The following is a 17,879-nucleotide window of genomic DNA, read 5'->3' as shown; positions in this document are numbered from 1 at the left end:
ATTTAGCTCAGCGGTAGAGCTCTTGCCTAGCGAGCGCAAGAGTGCAAGGCCCTGGGTTCGGTCCCCAGCTCTGAAAAAAAGAAAAAGAAAAAAAGAAAAAAAGGTCAGTTGGGGGTGGTAACCCAAGCCTAGATTCAGCATGGGGGAGTGTGGAGGGATGCAGAGGCAAGTGGAACTTTGAGTTTGAGTCTAGCTTGGTCTACAAAGTGGGTTCCAGGGCTACACAGAAACCCTGTCTCAAAAAAACAAAACAGGGGTTGGGGATTTAGCTCAGTGGTAGAGCGCTGGGTTCGGTCCGGTCCCCAGCTCCAAAAAAAAAAAAAAAAAAAAAAAAAGAAAAAAAAGAAAAAGAAAAGAAAACAAAACAAAACAAATTTACATCCAGCCCAAGCCCAAGTACCTGAACTGTGATGAATCTAACTGACTAGATTTTAGAATTTGCTTGGCCTTTTAAAAGAGAAGAGAGACTAAAGTGACTTATATATCTTTGCTTTCTGGGAGCACATTAAAATTTGGTCTTAGTTTTACTATGATTCGTAAGATAATTAGGAAACAAAAGATGCCTATTTGTGGGCTAATTACTGTGAATTTATTTTAGAGATAAACGTCAAGAGTTCCTGCTTTGGAAGAGTATTGTTGAGATATCACAGTATATAATTAATTACAGTGCAGTATGAGAAGTCTGATGTGTGTATATACAAAGTACTAGGAAATCACAGGAGTTTGCTTAACTTTTTCTTATAAAAGCATGTAAAAGTGAATAAAACTCAGGATTTGCTGTTTATGCTAGCTGCTGAAAGTTTTGCTAATACTAATTAAATATTCACTAGTATTAAATTGAACTTGCAAATAAAAATTTGGAGTTTTGCACAGCATCACTCTGATGATATTCTTTAAAAAAACCCACTGTCACATTTGTTTTGTTTGTTATGTGTATATGGGGGGAGGAATGTGCATGCACACACACTATAACACATACATGGAGGTCAGAGGACAACTTGCTGAGTCTGTTCTTTTTCATGTGGGTCAAACAAAAAACTAGAAGCTGGGTGTGTATTAATTTATGCTGCTGAGGATCAAACTCACAGCCTTATATACATTAGGCAAGCATTCTACACTGAGCCATACTCCAGTCCCACATATAAGGTTTTCTGACACTGATAGTTCTCAAATTTTTTTCTTTGTAATTTTGCTTTTGATCTTTTAATACAAGCTAGCCTTTGTACTGCTTTCTGTTAATTTGTTTTTGGGGTGGTGGAGTTTGGTTCTTACTATATAAGTCGCTATAGTCAAGGTTGGCCTTGAACTTGGCTTCTGGAATACTAGGATTATAGGTTCCTCCACCATTTTTTGTTTGTTTTTCAAGATGGCTTCTCTGTATACCAGGATGGCTTCAAACTCAGAGATCCACCTGCTTCTGTACTCCTGAGTGCTGGGATTAAAGGTGTGTATTACTGTCTGGCTCTTTATTAGGGGTGTGCATCAAAGTCATATGGATTAAGTTTTATCTATTGAATAAAATTAAAATTTATTTGCTTCTAAATTTTTGATAATGAGGACTAGACTAGCTTATTTTCAGAGTTCCTTAGGTGATTCTGATCAACAGTTCTAGTTTGTATTTAACTAGTTAACTTTAGCTAATTATTTTTTCTCTGTAGTGCTTTCTAGTCTAAGGAATTATTGCTTTTATTTACATTTATTACTTTATTTATTTTATGTGTTCTTCCATGACAGCTTTCAGTTAATGGAGTAATAGACTCCTAAGTTAAAAGTTATGCTACAGTGTAAGAGTATAATTAGTGTAGTAGTTTTCATGTTATGTAGTAATATTTTGCCATCATAGAATTTCAGTAAAGTCAAGAAATAGTGGATTTAGGGCTGGAGAGTTGGCTCAGCTTTTAAGAGCATTATTTGCTCATAGGACTCAGGTTCGATTTCCAGAAGCTACACATTGGCTCACAACTGTCCTACCCTGATCCCAGGGTGTTTGACATCCTCTTCTGACCTCCTCTGGCCCCAGACACATACGATATGCACACAAACATTTAGAGAAAACATTGATAAACATAACTTTTTTTTTTTTTTTTTTTTTTTTGGTTCTTCTTTTCGGAGCTGGGGACCGAACCCAGGGCCTTGCGCTTCCTAGGTAAGCGCTCTACCACTGAGCTAAATCCCCAGCCCCCAACATAACATTTTAAAAACTTGAAAAGTAGTAGATTTAGTAGAATAGAGTATCTTCTAAGTATATTACTAGGAAACTTTATTAGAAAATAGCACTTCTTCATATTCCAGAGTGTTTAAAACAATGTGCCAAGCGTATTCTATGCCTGTACATGAACTTTGCAGTGCAGAGCCTTTCTTTGTATTTGCAATTACTTGAGTATAGACTAACACTAAAGTAAATTTAAAAGAAAAAAAATGTGACTAAAAATAATACTTAAAATAAGTATTTGTCTTTTTTTTTTTTTTAATAATTCCTTTCTCCGTTTTTAGGCATTCATCGAGATTTTTAAATGTTAGAGCTGTCTATAATATAGTCCTAATTCTTAGTTTCTTTAAAACTTTCATGGGTCAAAAATGGCTTATGAAGTTAAAAAGGGGAATACCCTTTCTACATTTGGAAGCTATGAATAGGCTTTGTTGAAAAAGAACACTGCTTTCTTGTTTGTTGTAGGGTAGAAACAGTTTTCTTAAAAAAAAAAAATGTATGTATGGACATTTTGTTTCCATGCAAGTCTGTATGTTGCATGCAGTTAGTACCTGTGGAGGACTAAGGGTATTGGACTGGAGTTACAGGTGCTTGTTGTGAGCCACCTTGTAGGTGCAAGGATTCGAACCTGCATCTTCTAGAAGAGCAGCCAGTGTTTTTAACCACTAAGCCACCACTCCAGCCTTACAGTGTGTGTGTGTGTGTGTGTGTGTGTGTGTGTGTGTGTGTGTGTGTGTGTGTGTGTGTATGTATGTATGTAGGTGGTGGGGAAGATAAAGTGTTACTATGTAGCCTTGGCTGGCTTGGAACTTGCTTTGTAGATCAGGCTGGCCTTAAGCTCATAGATACCTACCTAAATGTGCTTCCAAAGGGTATGTATGTGCCAGAGTACCTGGCTAAAGTTTTTTACTTTTGCTGTCCCTCAAAGGGATATTAGTTTTCATAGAGATACCAAGGGAATAGAACTAAACTCCCCAGTAAACTATTAGTAGCCTTTTAAAGAGAAAACAGTAAACCTTTTTTTTTCGGAGCTGGGGACCGAACCCAGGGCCTTGCGCTTCCTAGGTAAGCGCTCTACCACTGAGCTAAATCCCCAGCCCCAACAGTAAACCTTTTTAAGACTACAGTTCTTTGGCTGGGTGGCATGCCTTTAATTGCAGTGCTTGGTAGGCTGAGGCAGGCAGATCTCTGAGTTTGAAGCCAGACTGTTCTATAGATCAAGTTCCAGGACTATAAAGAAACTAGGATTTATTCTAGTATCCTTTTTTGTTGTTAAGACAGTGGCTCACTTTGTAGCTCTGCCTGTTGTGGAGCTTACTAGCCTATGCTGGCTTCAAAGTCACACAGATCTGCTTGCCTCTGCTTCCCTAAGGCATGAGCCACCATGTCCAGCTATCACATACACTTTAAGGATAGTTTAAACCCCTATAAACAAAGGAATATATAACTATAACTGGTAGGATTTGCATGAAAAGAGATTCACCTACTTGATTTTAAGAAATTGAAAGTGAAGGTTGACAGACTACAAAGGGAAGAATTGCTGCTCTGGTGTGAAGGATAGGGGAAGTCTTTTCTCATAGGCCTGCAACTGTTAGCCTAAGGCCCAACCATATTATAAAGAGTAATTGGCCTACTTGGGCATGCTGACTTTTTTTTTTTTTTTAAAGATTTATTTATTCATTTATTACATATAAGTACAGACACACCAGAAGAGGGCATTGGATCCCATTACAGATGGTTGTGAGCCACCATGTGGTTGCTGGGGATTGAACTCAGGACCTCTGGAAGAGCAGTCGGTGCTCTTAACTGCTGAGCCATCTCTCCAGCCCCATGCTGACTTTTTTTAAGGGTGTATTGATTTGAATGGTAATGCTATCTAAAATATCTCTACAGTTATATCTACATTAATGTGTGGCCAAATATTTGAGTACTATGGCTTACTTAGCCAAGCTGACATACAAAATTAACTATCACAGGGAGTATAAGAAAATGTATGTTTTTTAGTGAAAGATTACACTAAGTGATAATAGCAGAAAGCAGTGGATGTCTAGTTTGGACTTAAAATTTTGTACATAAGTTTGTCTGATCTAAAGCCCAAAACCTACTTTGATAATCGAATCTATAGCCTTTCTACTTTCAGCTCTTTGCTTTAATTTGGGAGTTACTACATATGAGAATGGTAGAAGTGATTCTTAGTTGGGGGCGGGGGAGTCTAGGCTGGCCTAAAATTCTTATATTCTCCTGCTGGAATTTTAGGTCTGATCTCTATCACACCTAGTCATAATCTTTGGTCAAAGAGTTAATGAAAAATATGTAAAACATTATTTTTTTTACTTATTTATCATATGTAATATAATAAATTACATTTATTTATTTTTTTTACATATTCGGCCCATATAACAAAGATAGGTTAAGGTTGGTTGACAGTAAATAAAAATTACTAAAAGAGCTTTATTATATGTAAGTACACTGTAGCTGTCTTCAGACACACCAGAAGAGGGCATTAGATCTCATTATAGATGGTTGTGAGCCACCATGTGGTTGCTAGGAATTGAACTCAGGACCTCTGGAAGAGCAGTCAGTGCTCTTAACCACTGAGCCATCTCTCTAGCCCAAAACATATTTTCAAGTGTTACATGAATGCTTTAAGTACTAACTGAATAGGGGTTTCTTGTAACTATAGAAAACAGATCTAAGAAGATAGGGTAAATTGTTGTGCAAGCATGAGGATCTGAATTTAGTTTCCCAACACCCACTGTTTAACTTTCCTGTTGCTGTGCTAAAACACCATGAGCAAGGCAACTTATAAAAAAAGTGTCTGATTGGATTTATGGCTTCAAAGGATTAGAGTCCATTATGACAGTACAGGCATGGCATCAGGACAGCTGAGAGCTCACTTGTTGATCCTGAGAGGGCACACTAGAAATAACAGGAAGCTTTTGAAGCCTCAGAGTCCAGCTACCTGACACAGTGAATTTCAGGATGAGTAAATAGACTCTATTTCAAAAAACTAAGATCAGTACATGCAATAGAGAAGCTACCCAAAGTTGACTGGACACACACATGCACATGCATGCATACACAGAAGTGTCAAGATTGTTGAAAGAATTTACATTTTAAATGAACTATGCTTTAGTCTTAGCGCTGTGTGTAACTAAGATGAGAACTTAGACTTTTCATTCTTTTTTTGTTTTTGTTTTTTGTTTGTTTGTTTTCTTTTGGGAGAGGGTTTCTCTGTGTAGCTCCAGCATTTCCGGAACACTTTGTTGGCTAACTATGAACCCAGATCTGCCTACCTCTGCCTTTGAGTGATAGAATTAAAGAAAGGTTTGCACCACTAAGCTGGGCACATCCTTATATTTTTTAAATGTTAGAAAATTGAAAGCTTTAAATCAAAAGTCAACATTTTAGTTTAGAAGCTCTATGATTCACTAAGATCTGCTATTAACAGGTAGTAACAAAGATAGGTTAAGGTTGGTTGACAGTAGATAAAAATTACTAAAAGAGCTTCATGTGGTCTGTAGATAGTATCTTGGGTAATCTGAGGTTTTGGGCTAATATTCACCATATGAAGCTCAAGAAGAAGGACGACCAAAGTTCAGATGCTTCAGTACTTAAAAGGGGGAACAAAAATATTCATAGGAGGAGATATGGAGACAAAGTTTGGAGGAGAGACTGAAGGCATGGACATTCAGAGCCTGCCCCACTTGGGGATCTAGCCCATATACATACAGCCACCAAAGCCAGACAGTATGGCTGCTGCTAAGAAGTGCATGCTGACAGGAGCCTGATATAGCTGTCTCCTGAGAGGCTTCTGCCAGAGCATGATAAATACAGAGGCAAATGCCTGTAGCCAACCATTGAATTGAGAACGGGGTCCCCATTGAAGGAATTAGAGAAAGGATTGAAAGAACTGAAGGGGTTTGCAACCCCATAAGAACAACAATACCAACCAACCAGAGCTCCCAGGGACTAAATCACATCCACAGAGTACAGACCTATTGCTCTACCTGCAGATGTAGCAGAGAATGGCTTTGTTGGGCACCAATGGGAGGAGAAGCCCTTGGTCTGGCCAAGGCTGGATCCCCTAGTGTAGGGGAATGGCAGGGTAGAGAGGCGGGAAGGAGTGGGTGGATGGGTCGGGGAACACCCTTATAGAAGAAGGAGGAGGGAGGGTGGGATAGCGAGTGGATTTATGGATGGGAAACTGGGAAGGGATAACATTTGAAATGTAAATTTAAAAAAATTCAATAAAAAAAATAGAAAAAAAATTACTAAAAGAGCCTGGCTGTGTTGGCACATACTTTTAATCTTATCACTCAGGTTTATAGAGTGAGTTCCATGACAGCCAAGGCTACACAGAGAAACCCTGTCTCAAAAAAACAACCAAATAAAAAAATTACTAAAAGATGGCTAAAGGCGTAACTCATTAAAAATGTGAATTCTTTTAACAGTCTTGGCATTTATTTTAAAATTGTGTATATGTCAGAAGACAATGTAGAAGGGCATTCTCTTTCTGTGTGGTAGTCCAAGGATTAAACGTAGATTATTAGGTTTGGAGGCAAGTATTCTCACTTAGCAAACCATTTTATTCCCCTGCCCCTGGTTCCTGAATTCTTTTTGTTTGTTTTTTTGTTTTGTTGAGACGATCTTTTCCATGTACCCTAGCTGTCCTGGAACTCTATATAGACCAGGATGACTATAAACTCAGAAATTTGCCTGCCTCGACTTGCTGGGATTAAAGGGGGTACCATCACATCTGACTGGTTTCTGAAATATTACATGCTTTCTTTCCTGACATGTCCTTGACCCATATTTTCTTAAAGTTATTTGGTAAATTTTACCTAATTTGTAGCATGTTAAAGTAAAAATGAACTGGGTATGATGGCTCAAATCTTTGATCCCAGCATTTGGGAAGCCAAGGGAGGCAGGCAGAACTTTGTTAGTTCAAGGACAGCTTGATCTACATTTGGGAGCTACTTAGTGAGACCTTGTTTTAGCAGAGGCACATAGAGAAAAACAATTTGCTGATTTGATTAAAATTTTTTTTTAAAGATTTATTTTATTTATTATATATAAGTACACTGTAGCTGTCTTCAGATACACCAGAAGAGGGCATCAGATCTCTTTACAGATGGTTGTGAGCCACCATGTGGTTGCTGGGAATTGAACTCATGACCTCTGGAAGAGCAGTTGGGTGCTCTTAACTGCTGAGCCATCTCTCCAGCCCTGATTAAAATTTTAAACCTTAAAAATAATTTTTAAATGATTTATTTTTATTTTATGTGCATTAGTATATTTTGCCTGCATGTATGTTTGTGTAAGGGTATGGGATCCCTTGGAGATGGAATTACAGAGAAAGTTATAAGCTGTCATGTGGGTGCTAAGAATTAAAATGGGATCCTCTGGAAAAACAGCCAGTGTTCTGACTGTTGTGTCATCTCTTTAAGCCCAGTTTTAAAACATTTTATGTGACGATCATCGAGCCATTCCTGAGTTGTACCTTGTTTTACATTCAGAATTCTATGTTGCATTCATTTTAGAACAGAAATCTATAATTAGATGTATATCTTTAAGCTATTGCTTTATTATATCCCTCAATATTCTTAGAATATTTTGATTTGTTTAAGTAATAATGTGCCAGCTGTGCAGTGGTGCACATGCCTTTAATCCCAACACTTGGGAGGCAGAAGAGGACAGCCAGGGATACACAGAGAAACCTTCTCTCTCGAAAACCAAAGCAAAATAATATAATAATAATAATAATAATAATAATAATAATAATAATAATGTGGCAGGTGGTATTGGGCACATATCCTTCTTTCCTTTCTACAAAAAAAAGTTGGATTTTTTTTGGGGGGTGGTGGTGGTGGTATTTTGTTTGAAAAAGGGTGTCTTGTATCTTCGGTAGGCCCTGAACTTACCTTTGCTACGAATGACCTTGAACATCCTCTTGCTTTTGCCTATCCAGTGATAGAATTGGAGGTTTGTATCACTTTATGCAATGTTGGGGATGGAACCAAAGGTTTCATGCCCCAGGAAAGGACTTTGTCAACTGTGCTACCTCTGTTCCAATTATGTGTGAAGGTGACTGGATAAAGTGGCATATTTAGGAATACATCTATACTCTGACTGGAGTACATTATTAATGAGTTCTGTGTTTTGGAATTATATTCTAAAGCTTGGTCATGTCTAACCATTTTTATTGCATCCAAATCTCATTCCCTTTCTTTATTATACCTCTGATGTATTGGTTTGTGGTGGTAAGAACTTAATACATGTGTGTGTGTTAATTTGTCTGCCATAGAGCCACATCTATAGTTCTAACTTCTACTTTAAAAAAAACTTTATATGGAAAATATCTAACTAGATAAAACTAAGAGAATATATAGTGAATTTTATAATTTTTAATAATCAGTTTTCTAATCAGTATTCGGATTTTTCCAAGTGTCTGCTCATTGCTTTATTTTATAGTTTGGATCTAGATCTAAACACGGTTCATAAATTGCAGCTGCTGAATGTTTCTTATCTTTTTTTGATTTATTTTTGGGACAACCCAGACTGTCCTTGAAACTCACAATTTAGCCAGTATTTAACTTGAACTAGTGAAGATATTTTTGTCTTGACCTCCTGAATACTGTGATTGGAGGTTTGAGCCAACTTATCTTTGAATCCTCAGGTTCCTTTTTCTATCTCTCTTTCCTTGAAGAAACTAAGTAATTTGCTTTCTAAGGCTATTTGTGTCCTCTGCCCTCTACTTACTGCAAATTGATTAGAGTCAAAGACTTGATCAGATTGATTTTTTTTAAAGATTTATTCATTTATTATATATAAGTACACCATAGCTGTCTTCAGACACACCAGAAGAGGCATCGGATCTCTTTACAGATGGTTGTGAGCCACCATGTGGTTGCTGGGAATTGAACTCAGGACCTCTGGAAGAGTAGTCAGTGCTCTTAACTGCTGAGCCATCTCTCCAGCCCCCGATCAGATTGATTTTATAATAATATTTCAGTGTTTTTTCACTACACTAATATAAAATACATAGGTATAATTGCACATCCTGTCTATTTTTATAGTAGTGTTGGTTTAGAGTATCTACAATAAAAGCTGGGAGTATTTTGCTTGTATTGTTATTAAGATTCTTTATAACTAGCCAGGTAGTGATGGTGCACACCTTTAATCTTGGCAGTTGGGAGGCAGAGGCAGGCACATCTCTGTGAGGTCAGCCTGGTCTACAGAGTGAGTTCCAGGACAGCCAGGACTATATAGGAAAACCCTGTCTCAAACAAACAAAAAATTCTTTATAATTTTTTGTTGTTGTTGATTCTTTGGGATTTTCCCCCCATCAGTGTTTAAACATCTTATCTGGCAGAGGAAAACAAGTGCTTGTATTTGCCTCTAAATTTTTTTTTAAAAGATTTATTTTATGCATATGAGTACACTTGTCTTCACACACACCAGTAGAGGGCATCAGATCAGATTAGAGATGGTTATGAGTCACCATGTGGTTGTTGTCCTGTCCTCTGGAAGAGCAATTAGTATTCTTTTTTTTTTTTAAGATTTATTTATTTATTTTATGTATGAGTACACTGTCACTGTCTTCAGACACACCAGAAGAGGGCATCAGATCCCATTATAGATGGTTGTGAGCCACCATGTGGTTGCTGGGATTTGAACTCAGGACCTCTGGAAGAGCAGTTGGAGCTCTTAACCTCTGAGCCATCTCTCCAGCCCGCAATTAGTACTCTTAACCACTGAACCATCTCTCCAATCCCACCTGTAAAATGTTTATGGTATCATCTCTATTCTTTCTTGTTCATTTAAACATTGTTTTCTAGCCAGGCATGGTGATTCATTCCTGTAATCCAGTACCTGGTAGACTGAGGTGGAAGATTGCCTTGAATTCCAGGCCAGCTTGGGCTCTAACAAAATACCTGTTTACTGTTTTGTTGTTGTTGTTTAATAATTAATATTGTTTGTGTCATATTAAGCCATTTTTCTAACATCTGACCAGAGCCATTCTCAACAAGGTTATTAGTGAACTCGGTGCTGAATGCAGCCAACTATTTTGGTGTCTACGATTTACTTTTACTTCCTTAATTGCTTTTTCTCAGCCTCACTTGTAGTTAATCACAACATACATTCTTTTTTTTTCTTAAAGATTTATTTATTTCATGTATATAACCCTACTGTCTTTGACACACCAGAAGAGGGCATCAGATCCAGTTACAGATGGTTGTGAGCCACCATGTGGTTGCTGGGAATTGAACTCATGACCTCTGGAAGAACAGTCAGTGCTCTTAACCACTGAGCCATCTCTCCAGCCCTATAACATACATTCTTTTATACTCACACATATAGGTACTTCATACTCACTTATATACTCACTCAAATATATGCGCTATGTGCTTAACATACCCTGTCTCTTACACACATACTCCATACTTAGACTGTTACTCAAATAGACACGGCATACTTAACTCATATACTCACTTGAGCACATACACGTGCTATACATACTTCACTTTTCTCCCTCTCTCCCATTCTAGCTATTGAATTCAGAACCTTGCCTAAGCTAAGCAGTTTAACTGCTAAACCTCAGATCTAATCTTATTTTTCAATTAAATTGATTGATTGAGTACTTGTGTGTACTCACCTCTGAAGATCGGAAAACTTGCAGCAATTGATTGTCTCTACCATGTGGCTCCCAGGGATTTAGGTTGTTGGGTTTTGCAGCAGCGTGCCTTTTCCACTGAGCTAGCTATCTCATCACTGCAGATTTCCTGTAGGTTATTCATTGTTCTGAAAAGCATGCCTGTGATTCTTTTTTACCCTACCCTGACTCCAAAAGTAAAATAAACATCTATCTCTTAAGCAGAATTGGAGTTTTCTAAAGCAGCTGTATAGTAATAATAAAAATTAAACAGGTAAATATGTTAAATTTAAAATTATTGCTGTGTTTCTGGATGTGGTGGTGCATGTCTGTAAATTATCATTAGAAGCTGATGCAGGAGGATTGCTGAGAGTCTTAGGCAGCCAGGGCTACTCATTAGACCTCATCTCAAAAACAGCAACAAGGGGCTGGAGAGATGGCTCAGTGGTTGAGAGCACTGACAGCTCTTCCAAAGGTCCAGAGTTCAATTCCCAGCAACTAGATGGTGGCTCACAACCATATTTAACAGGATCCAATGCCCTCTTCTGGTGTGTCTGAAAACAGCATCAATATACTCAAATACATAAATCTTTTAAAAAAAAAAACAACAAAAGTACTGTTTTGCATCTTTAGATCGTTGAAGGTAATTTTAACTGCATAAAGTGTGGCTGGGCTTGGGGATACTACCTAGGTTGAAACACACTTATGGGAGCAGGAGGATGCCTATCTACATAGCAGTTTATGTTTTGTATTTTTTTTTTCTTTGAGATAGGGAATTATTTTGGCATTGACTAATTTTTTTTCCCTTTTTTTTCTATTTTTCGGAGCTGGGGATCGAACCCAGGGCCTTGCGATTGCTAGGCAAGCGCTCTACCACTGAGCTAAATCCCCAACCCGACTAATTTTTTTTAACTGTAGGTTGAATATATCATCTAATTTGCACACTAGCATTATAATCACATTGCAAGAACTAATAAAATTTTAAGTGAGGAGAATAATTGTATTTATTTTCCTTTCTCTTTCTTTTCAGGTGGAATGAACCTTACTTGTTGACTGGTTGCTGATTGGATTCACTTGAAAAAAGAATCATATTTCCTTCTGTGGAAGCCACATAGTGGCATATTTAATTCAAATCCAGGGATCACAACTTTTGATTTTTCTGGAGGGACATACCACTATATCAAATAAGCTTGACATTACAGCCAAAATGGTGCTGTCCCAGAGACAACGAGATGAACTGTAAGTTTCTCTGTTTTCTGCTATTTAGACACCTCTTATAATAATAATCTAGGCATGATTTACTGTCCATAGGGTGGTAAAGACAGAGTCATTCATATTCTGCCAACCCTGGGCTACCTGAGACCATGTCACAAAAGGGAAGGTGATGGGGGAAGAACTAGGGTGGGAGTGAAAGTATTAAAATGCTGTCTTGGGAAGTCCCAAGTTTAAAGTATTTTTACCAGTGTCTATTATATTAGTGTTGACACTGCCTTGGCTTCAAATTTGGACCTTCTTTTAGCAAGGAATTATTTGTCATGTTTGAGTTTAAAGCAAATGAATGATTAGTTGGTAAGTTTTATCCTTTTTTATCCTTTTTTATCCTTTTTTAAAAAGATTTTTAAAATCTCTTAGATATATTATACTCCAAGGCAGGTCAGGGCTGCATAAGTAGCTCTTCTAATTAAAAGAAAAGTCAGTTGTACCAGGTGTGATTCATATAGATCTTTAATTATAGCATTCAGGAAGCAGAAATAGGTGGGTCGTTGAGTTTGAGGTTAACCTGGTCTACATAGTGAGTTCCAGAAATCCAGAGCTACACTATCTCAAAAAAGCAGAACAAAAGAGTAATTACTTAATTTTATGTGATTGTATGGTGTGTACATGTATATGTATGCATGTGTGTGTGGGGGTGCATACTTATGTGCATGTGGAAGCCAATGTTACTCTGCAGTTTTATTTTTTGAGATAGTATCTATTACTATTACTGAGCAATTTGGCAAGGTTGGGAATCTTGAGCACTGGGCATATAGGCAGGTGCCACCAAATCTAGCTCTTTATGTAAGTGTGGCGGATCTGAACTCAGGTCCTAATACTGGAACGGCAAGTGGTTTACCTGCTGAGCTATCTCCCTAGCTTGTTTGTTTTAATCTAGGATTAAACCTAGTTTGTTTTAATATAGGATGTTATAAAAAGTAAACTTTTACTTTGCCATAGTGTCTATCTTTTATCAGTAAAGAATGGTTTAAGCAAAGAATCATCATTGGACATGTCAATAAGGGGGAAACTGTCAATAAGTAACAAGAAATATATGCATGTTCTTAAAAATATGTCCTACATACACAAATCAAGAAGAAAGAATAGAAAAAGTCAAACCAAGGAACAGTCTATTATTAAACAAGAAAGGGGTTGGGGATTTGGCTCAGTGGCAGAGCGCTTGCCTAGGAAGCGCAAGGCCCTGGATTCGGTCCCCAGCTCCGAAAAAAAAAGAACCAAAAAAAAAAAAAAAAAAAAAGAAAGGACTGGAGAGATGTCTCAGTAGTTAAGAGCACTGACTACTCTTCTAGAGGTCCTGAGTTCAAATCCCAGCCAACCACATGGTGGCTCACAACCATCTACAATGAGATTTGGTGCCCTCTTCTGGTGTACCTGAAGACAGCTACAGTGTACTTATAATAGATAAATCTTTTAAAAAAGAAAAGAAAAAGGGGTAGAAGGTTGACTCAGTGGTTTAAGAGTGTGGAGAGTGTGTACTATTTTTGCAAAGGACCTGGGTTCCTAGGATCCAAGTGCAGTGGCTTACAACTGTCTATAATTCCAGTTCCAGGGGATCCAAGGCCTCTAACATCAGAAGCATACACAACTTTAATCCCAGCACTTGGGAGGCAGAGGCAGGTGGATCTCTGAGTTTGAGACCAGCCTGATCTATGGTCCATGAAGTGAGTTGAGTTCTAGGACATCTAGTAATGTTAAACAGAGAAACCCTGTCTTGGAAAACAAAAACAAAAATTTTTTGGTATGTGTGATTGAGATAGACAGTGGACAGCGTATCTATCTGCTGCCTATTATATGCCAGAACAAAAAAGTCTTTCGATATTGCCAATGCCCCAGTTTAAAACCACTGATAGAGGCTGGAGAGATGGCTCAGCGGTTAAGAGCAAGCACCTCTTCCAGAGGTCCTGAGTTGAATTCCTAGCACATACGTGATGATAGCTCACAACTATCTGTAATGGGATCTGATCTTGCTATTGGCATGCAGGCATACATATACATGCAACACTCATACATTAAAGACAAAAATAAAACAACAAAACACTGATAGGTATATGTACACATAAACGTCTTTTAGAAATCAGGATGTCATGATTCTTATAATTTCATCCTTATATATATGTGGTTCTTTCTTTCTTTCTTTCTTTCTTTCTTTCTTTTTTTTTTTTTTTTTTTTTTTTTTTGGAGCTGGGGACCGAACCCAGGGCCTTGCGTTTGCTAGGCAAGAGCTCTACCACTGAGCTAAATCCCCAACCCCCTTTCTTATTTTTCTATGTCCTAGTTAAATCTTCTGTCATGCTAACTGTAGTTCTGAATAGTAACATTGACTTTTTTTTTTTTTTTTTTTTTTTTTTTTTTGGTTCTTTTTTTCGGAGCTGGGGACCGAACCCAGGGCCTTGCGCTTCCTAGGCAAGCGCTCTACCACTGAGCTAAATCCCCAACCCCTAGACTCATTTTTTTAAGATTTACTTATTTATTGTACCTATCTTCAGACACACCAGAAGAGGGCATCAGATCCCATTATAGATGGTTGTGAGCCACCATGTGGTTGCTCAAATTTGAACTCAGGACCTCTGGAAGAGCAGTCAGTGCTTTTAACCACTGAGCCATATTTCCAGCACCCCCCTCCCCCCGAAAAGAATTCATAACCTATTCTAATTTCTCCCCTTATCCACCCTGGCATAAAATACATTTGTAAGTTATTTGATTGTATTATTATTGGTTTTCCTTTCTGTGAGGATTATTTTTCTAAAATAGAATTCTGTTTATATATTATAATTATACTGTAATTTTATGGGTTTTAGGTATCTTGTTCTGTATCCTATTATTTGTAGTTTTGCCTTGCCTGGACTATGTAGATCATCAGGCTGCCCTTTAATTCATAGATATCAGTTATACAGACAAACACACACGCTCACACATAGTATGTCTGTGCAAAGTTGTGCATAGACATAAATAATAAAACACAGTTTTAAAAAATGTACACGTACAGATAAACATAAAAATGTCCTTTGGCTGGGGAAGCAGCTCTGTAGAGTGCTTGCTTAGTGTGCATGAAGCCATGATATGGAGCCCAAGATCATAGAAAGCCTCAAATGGGCATAAAGGAAAAATGAGGAAATTCAAGGTCATCTTGGTTACGTAGCAAGTTCAAGGTCAACTTGGGCTACACAAGACTTTGTTTCACAACCAGGTGCTACGTGAACACCTTTCTTCTAGCATGAGGGAGACCGGCAGGCTGGACTTCTGAGTTCTAGTCTAGTCTAGGGGTATATGGTAAAACTTTCTCAGAAAACCAAACAACTACAAACATATCTGTTCAGAATCTTCTTTACCCAGCTATATCCTCAGTGTGTGTAGAAATCATTTTCATTTTCATTTCATTTTCATTTTATAAAAATACCAGAAATTAGTATATTTTCGTGCTCCTTCTTTTATTAAACATATTTCATATGCCTGTGGTTTGGATTTTTTTGCCTTAATTTTAAAATTTTATGTGTGCCTGCATGTGTGTGTATGGCTCATGCTCAATGGGTCTTAGATTCCCTGAAGGTGGGAATGCAGATGGTTGTGAGCTGCCAGTGGGTGCTGAACTTGGAATTGGGTTCCTTTGCAAGACTAATTGATGTTCTTAACTGTTGTGCTGTCTTCTCCAGCTCCTTTGGTTTTGTTTTGTTTTGTTTTGTTTTGTTTTGTTTTGTTGATTGGTTGAGGGTAGGTGCTGGATACAAACATAGGGCTGCTGAATAAGCACTCAACCATTGGACTACATCTTTTTACATTTCTTTTTCTTTTTAAGACAGTCTTACTCATTTTCTCAGACTGTCCTTGTACTCAATTTGTACTCCTTGAATCTTAGCCTTTCAACATAATCTATTAGACTTGACTCATAAGTGCTATTAAAAAAAGTTTTAATTACATATATGCATGTGTATCTCTGGGATATGAATGTCAGTACAAGTGCCCATAGAGGCCAGAGATCCTGGATTTCCTCAGAGGTGGGGTTATTAGAGGCAACTGATAGCCTTTCAGCGTGGGCTCTGGTCTTCTGAAGGAACAGTGTATACTTACACCACTCAGCACCTCCTCAGCCCCTTCTGTGGACTTCCCTTTTTTTGACTTAACATGTTCTAGCACTACTTCATATCAGTTCAAAGAGCTCTCATCTTCCCTGCATGTATGTATGTATTATGGTTGTGTGTATATGTGTACATATGTATGAAAAGAGAGCATGTAATATTCCACTGTATATATAGCTTAGAGTTTTTTGTTTTTTTTCTAACCAGTCATCCATTTTTGGACCATTAAAAGTAACGTTATAGTGAATTAGCCCTCTGTATATGTGCTTTTGTATTATCGGAGGTCTGCTTAGATTTTGATGTTTGTGTCTGTATTTTTGGTTATTTATATTTTATGTGCATGGGTGTTATGTCTGTGTATGTTGTGTGTGTGTGTGTGTGTGTGTGTGTGTGTGTGTGTGTGTGTGTATCTGGTCACTGTGGCAGCATCTGGGTGAAAGCTATACTCTATGTCTCCTTAAGCATCATTCTTCAGAAGTGCCTTATTGGCTAGAGAGGTAGCTCAGTGATTAAGAGCACTGACTGCTCTGAGTTCAATTTCCAACAACCACATGGTGGCTCACAACCACCTATAATGTGATCTGATGCCCTCTTCTGGCTTGCAGATGTACACGCAGACAGAGCACTCAGACATAAAATAAATACATCTTTTTTAAAAAGTGCCTTACTGTACAATTTTTATCATTTTACTGTACATTTTTTATAATTTTGAAGCCACCTGGGGTTGGTGCTTGTGGCTTGTATAGAAGAAAAGATCTGTTTTACCTCTGTTCTTACGTTGTAAGACCCCATTGTGGCCTTACCTCGAGAGTGCCACCCAGAGCATAGATTGACAAAGTGACCGCTGCAATAGCATGAGGGTATAAGGTTTTTAATCCACGTATGTGGGGTTGCTCATCCACGGAGGGAGAGGCAACCCCAAACCCCAAAGTACACAACTTTTATTCGTTACAGAGGGCAGACTTCAGCAACAGGGTTAGCTGACCTGTTCTCATTGGTGGTGCACAGGACAAAGGATCTGGTCAGGTATTGGCTGGCCTGCTCAAGGGGCTGTTCTTGGCTTAATTAGTCACTTTCCTCATCCAGCCCTACACCTGGCTTTGGTGAATCACTGGGAAAGGGCTAAGTTGGCAGGTCTCTTAGAGAGGAGATGAATTGGGTGGTCAGGCAGGGTCAGGATGACATCTTGCAGTTGTTCTCGGAATTTACCACAGAGAAGGGTAGGGGGTCTTTCTGAGAACAGTTGTTATTGTTTTGTCTTAATTAGCTTAGTCAGAATTGTCTCAGTATCTTGATCACTAAAACTTTATCATATCACTGGGCATCCTGACGTCAGATGAATCTCTTAGAAAGGTCACAGGTTTGTCATAGGCGTCCTGACCACCAGATGTGTTTCTCAAAACCGCGTTTTTACAGCTTTGCTTTTCACATCCATGAAGCTTTATTCCTTCAGTTACCACATGTCCAGTAGTTACCATGTAGTCCTTTCTTTATTGCTGTGCATCCCAGGCTGGCCTTCAACTGTTTGAGTGCTGGATTATAGGTAGATGCCACTATATCTTTTTTTTTTTAATGTTTGAAGGCCTTCTCTACAATTTGTTCTTCTCAGTCATCTTTAAAATTAAATATAATTCAATCTAAAACATTTTATTAATGAATGTGCTTT

At 38.0% G+C, this 17,879-nt stretch overlaps 1 protein-coding gene across 12 annotated transcripts in view; it reads left to right on the top strand.

Annotated features, from left to right (window-relative positions):
* Pafah1b1 (platelet-activating factor acetylhydrolase 1b, regulatory subunit 1) overlaps nt 1–17,879 on the top strand; it is a 58,981-nt gene that overhangs the window by 13,871 nt on the left and 27,231 nt on the right. For 6 of the 12 annotated variants that reach the window (XM_087574634.1, XM_087574637.1, XM_087574642.1 and 3 more), the window contains 2 exons: nt 1,367–1,444; nt 11,896–12,104. In XM_087574634.1, coding sequence (XP_087430760.1) covers nt 12,073–12,104 — 32 coding nt within the window. In that variant the 5' untranslated portion in view covers nt 1,367–1,444; nt 11,896–12,072. The remainder of the gene's footprint in view (nt 1–1,366; nt 1,445–11,895; nt 12,105–17,879) is intronic. The other 6 variants (XM_087574636.1, XM_087574635.1, XM_087574640.1 and 3 more) reach the window with 2 other exon arrangements.

This window comes from Rattus norvegicus, chromosome 10 (genome assembly GCF_021556685.1).
Source record: "Rattus norvegicus strain SHRSP/BbbUtx chromosome 10, alternate assembly SHRSP_T2T, whole genome shotgun sequence".
NCBI lineage: Eukaryota > Metazoa > Chordata > Mammalia > Rodentia > Muridae > Rattus > Rattus norvegicus.
The sequence above is the reverse complement of the archived record's forward strand: the minus strand, read 5'-3'. Positions and strand labels throughout refer to the sequence as shown.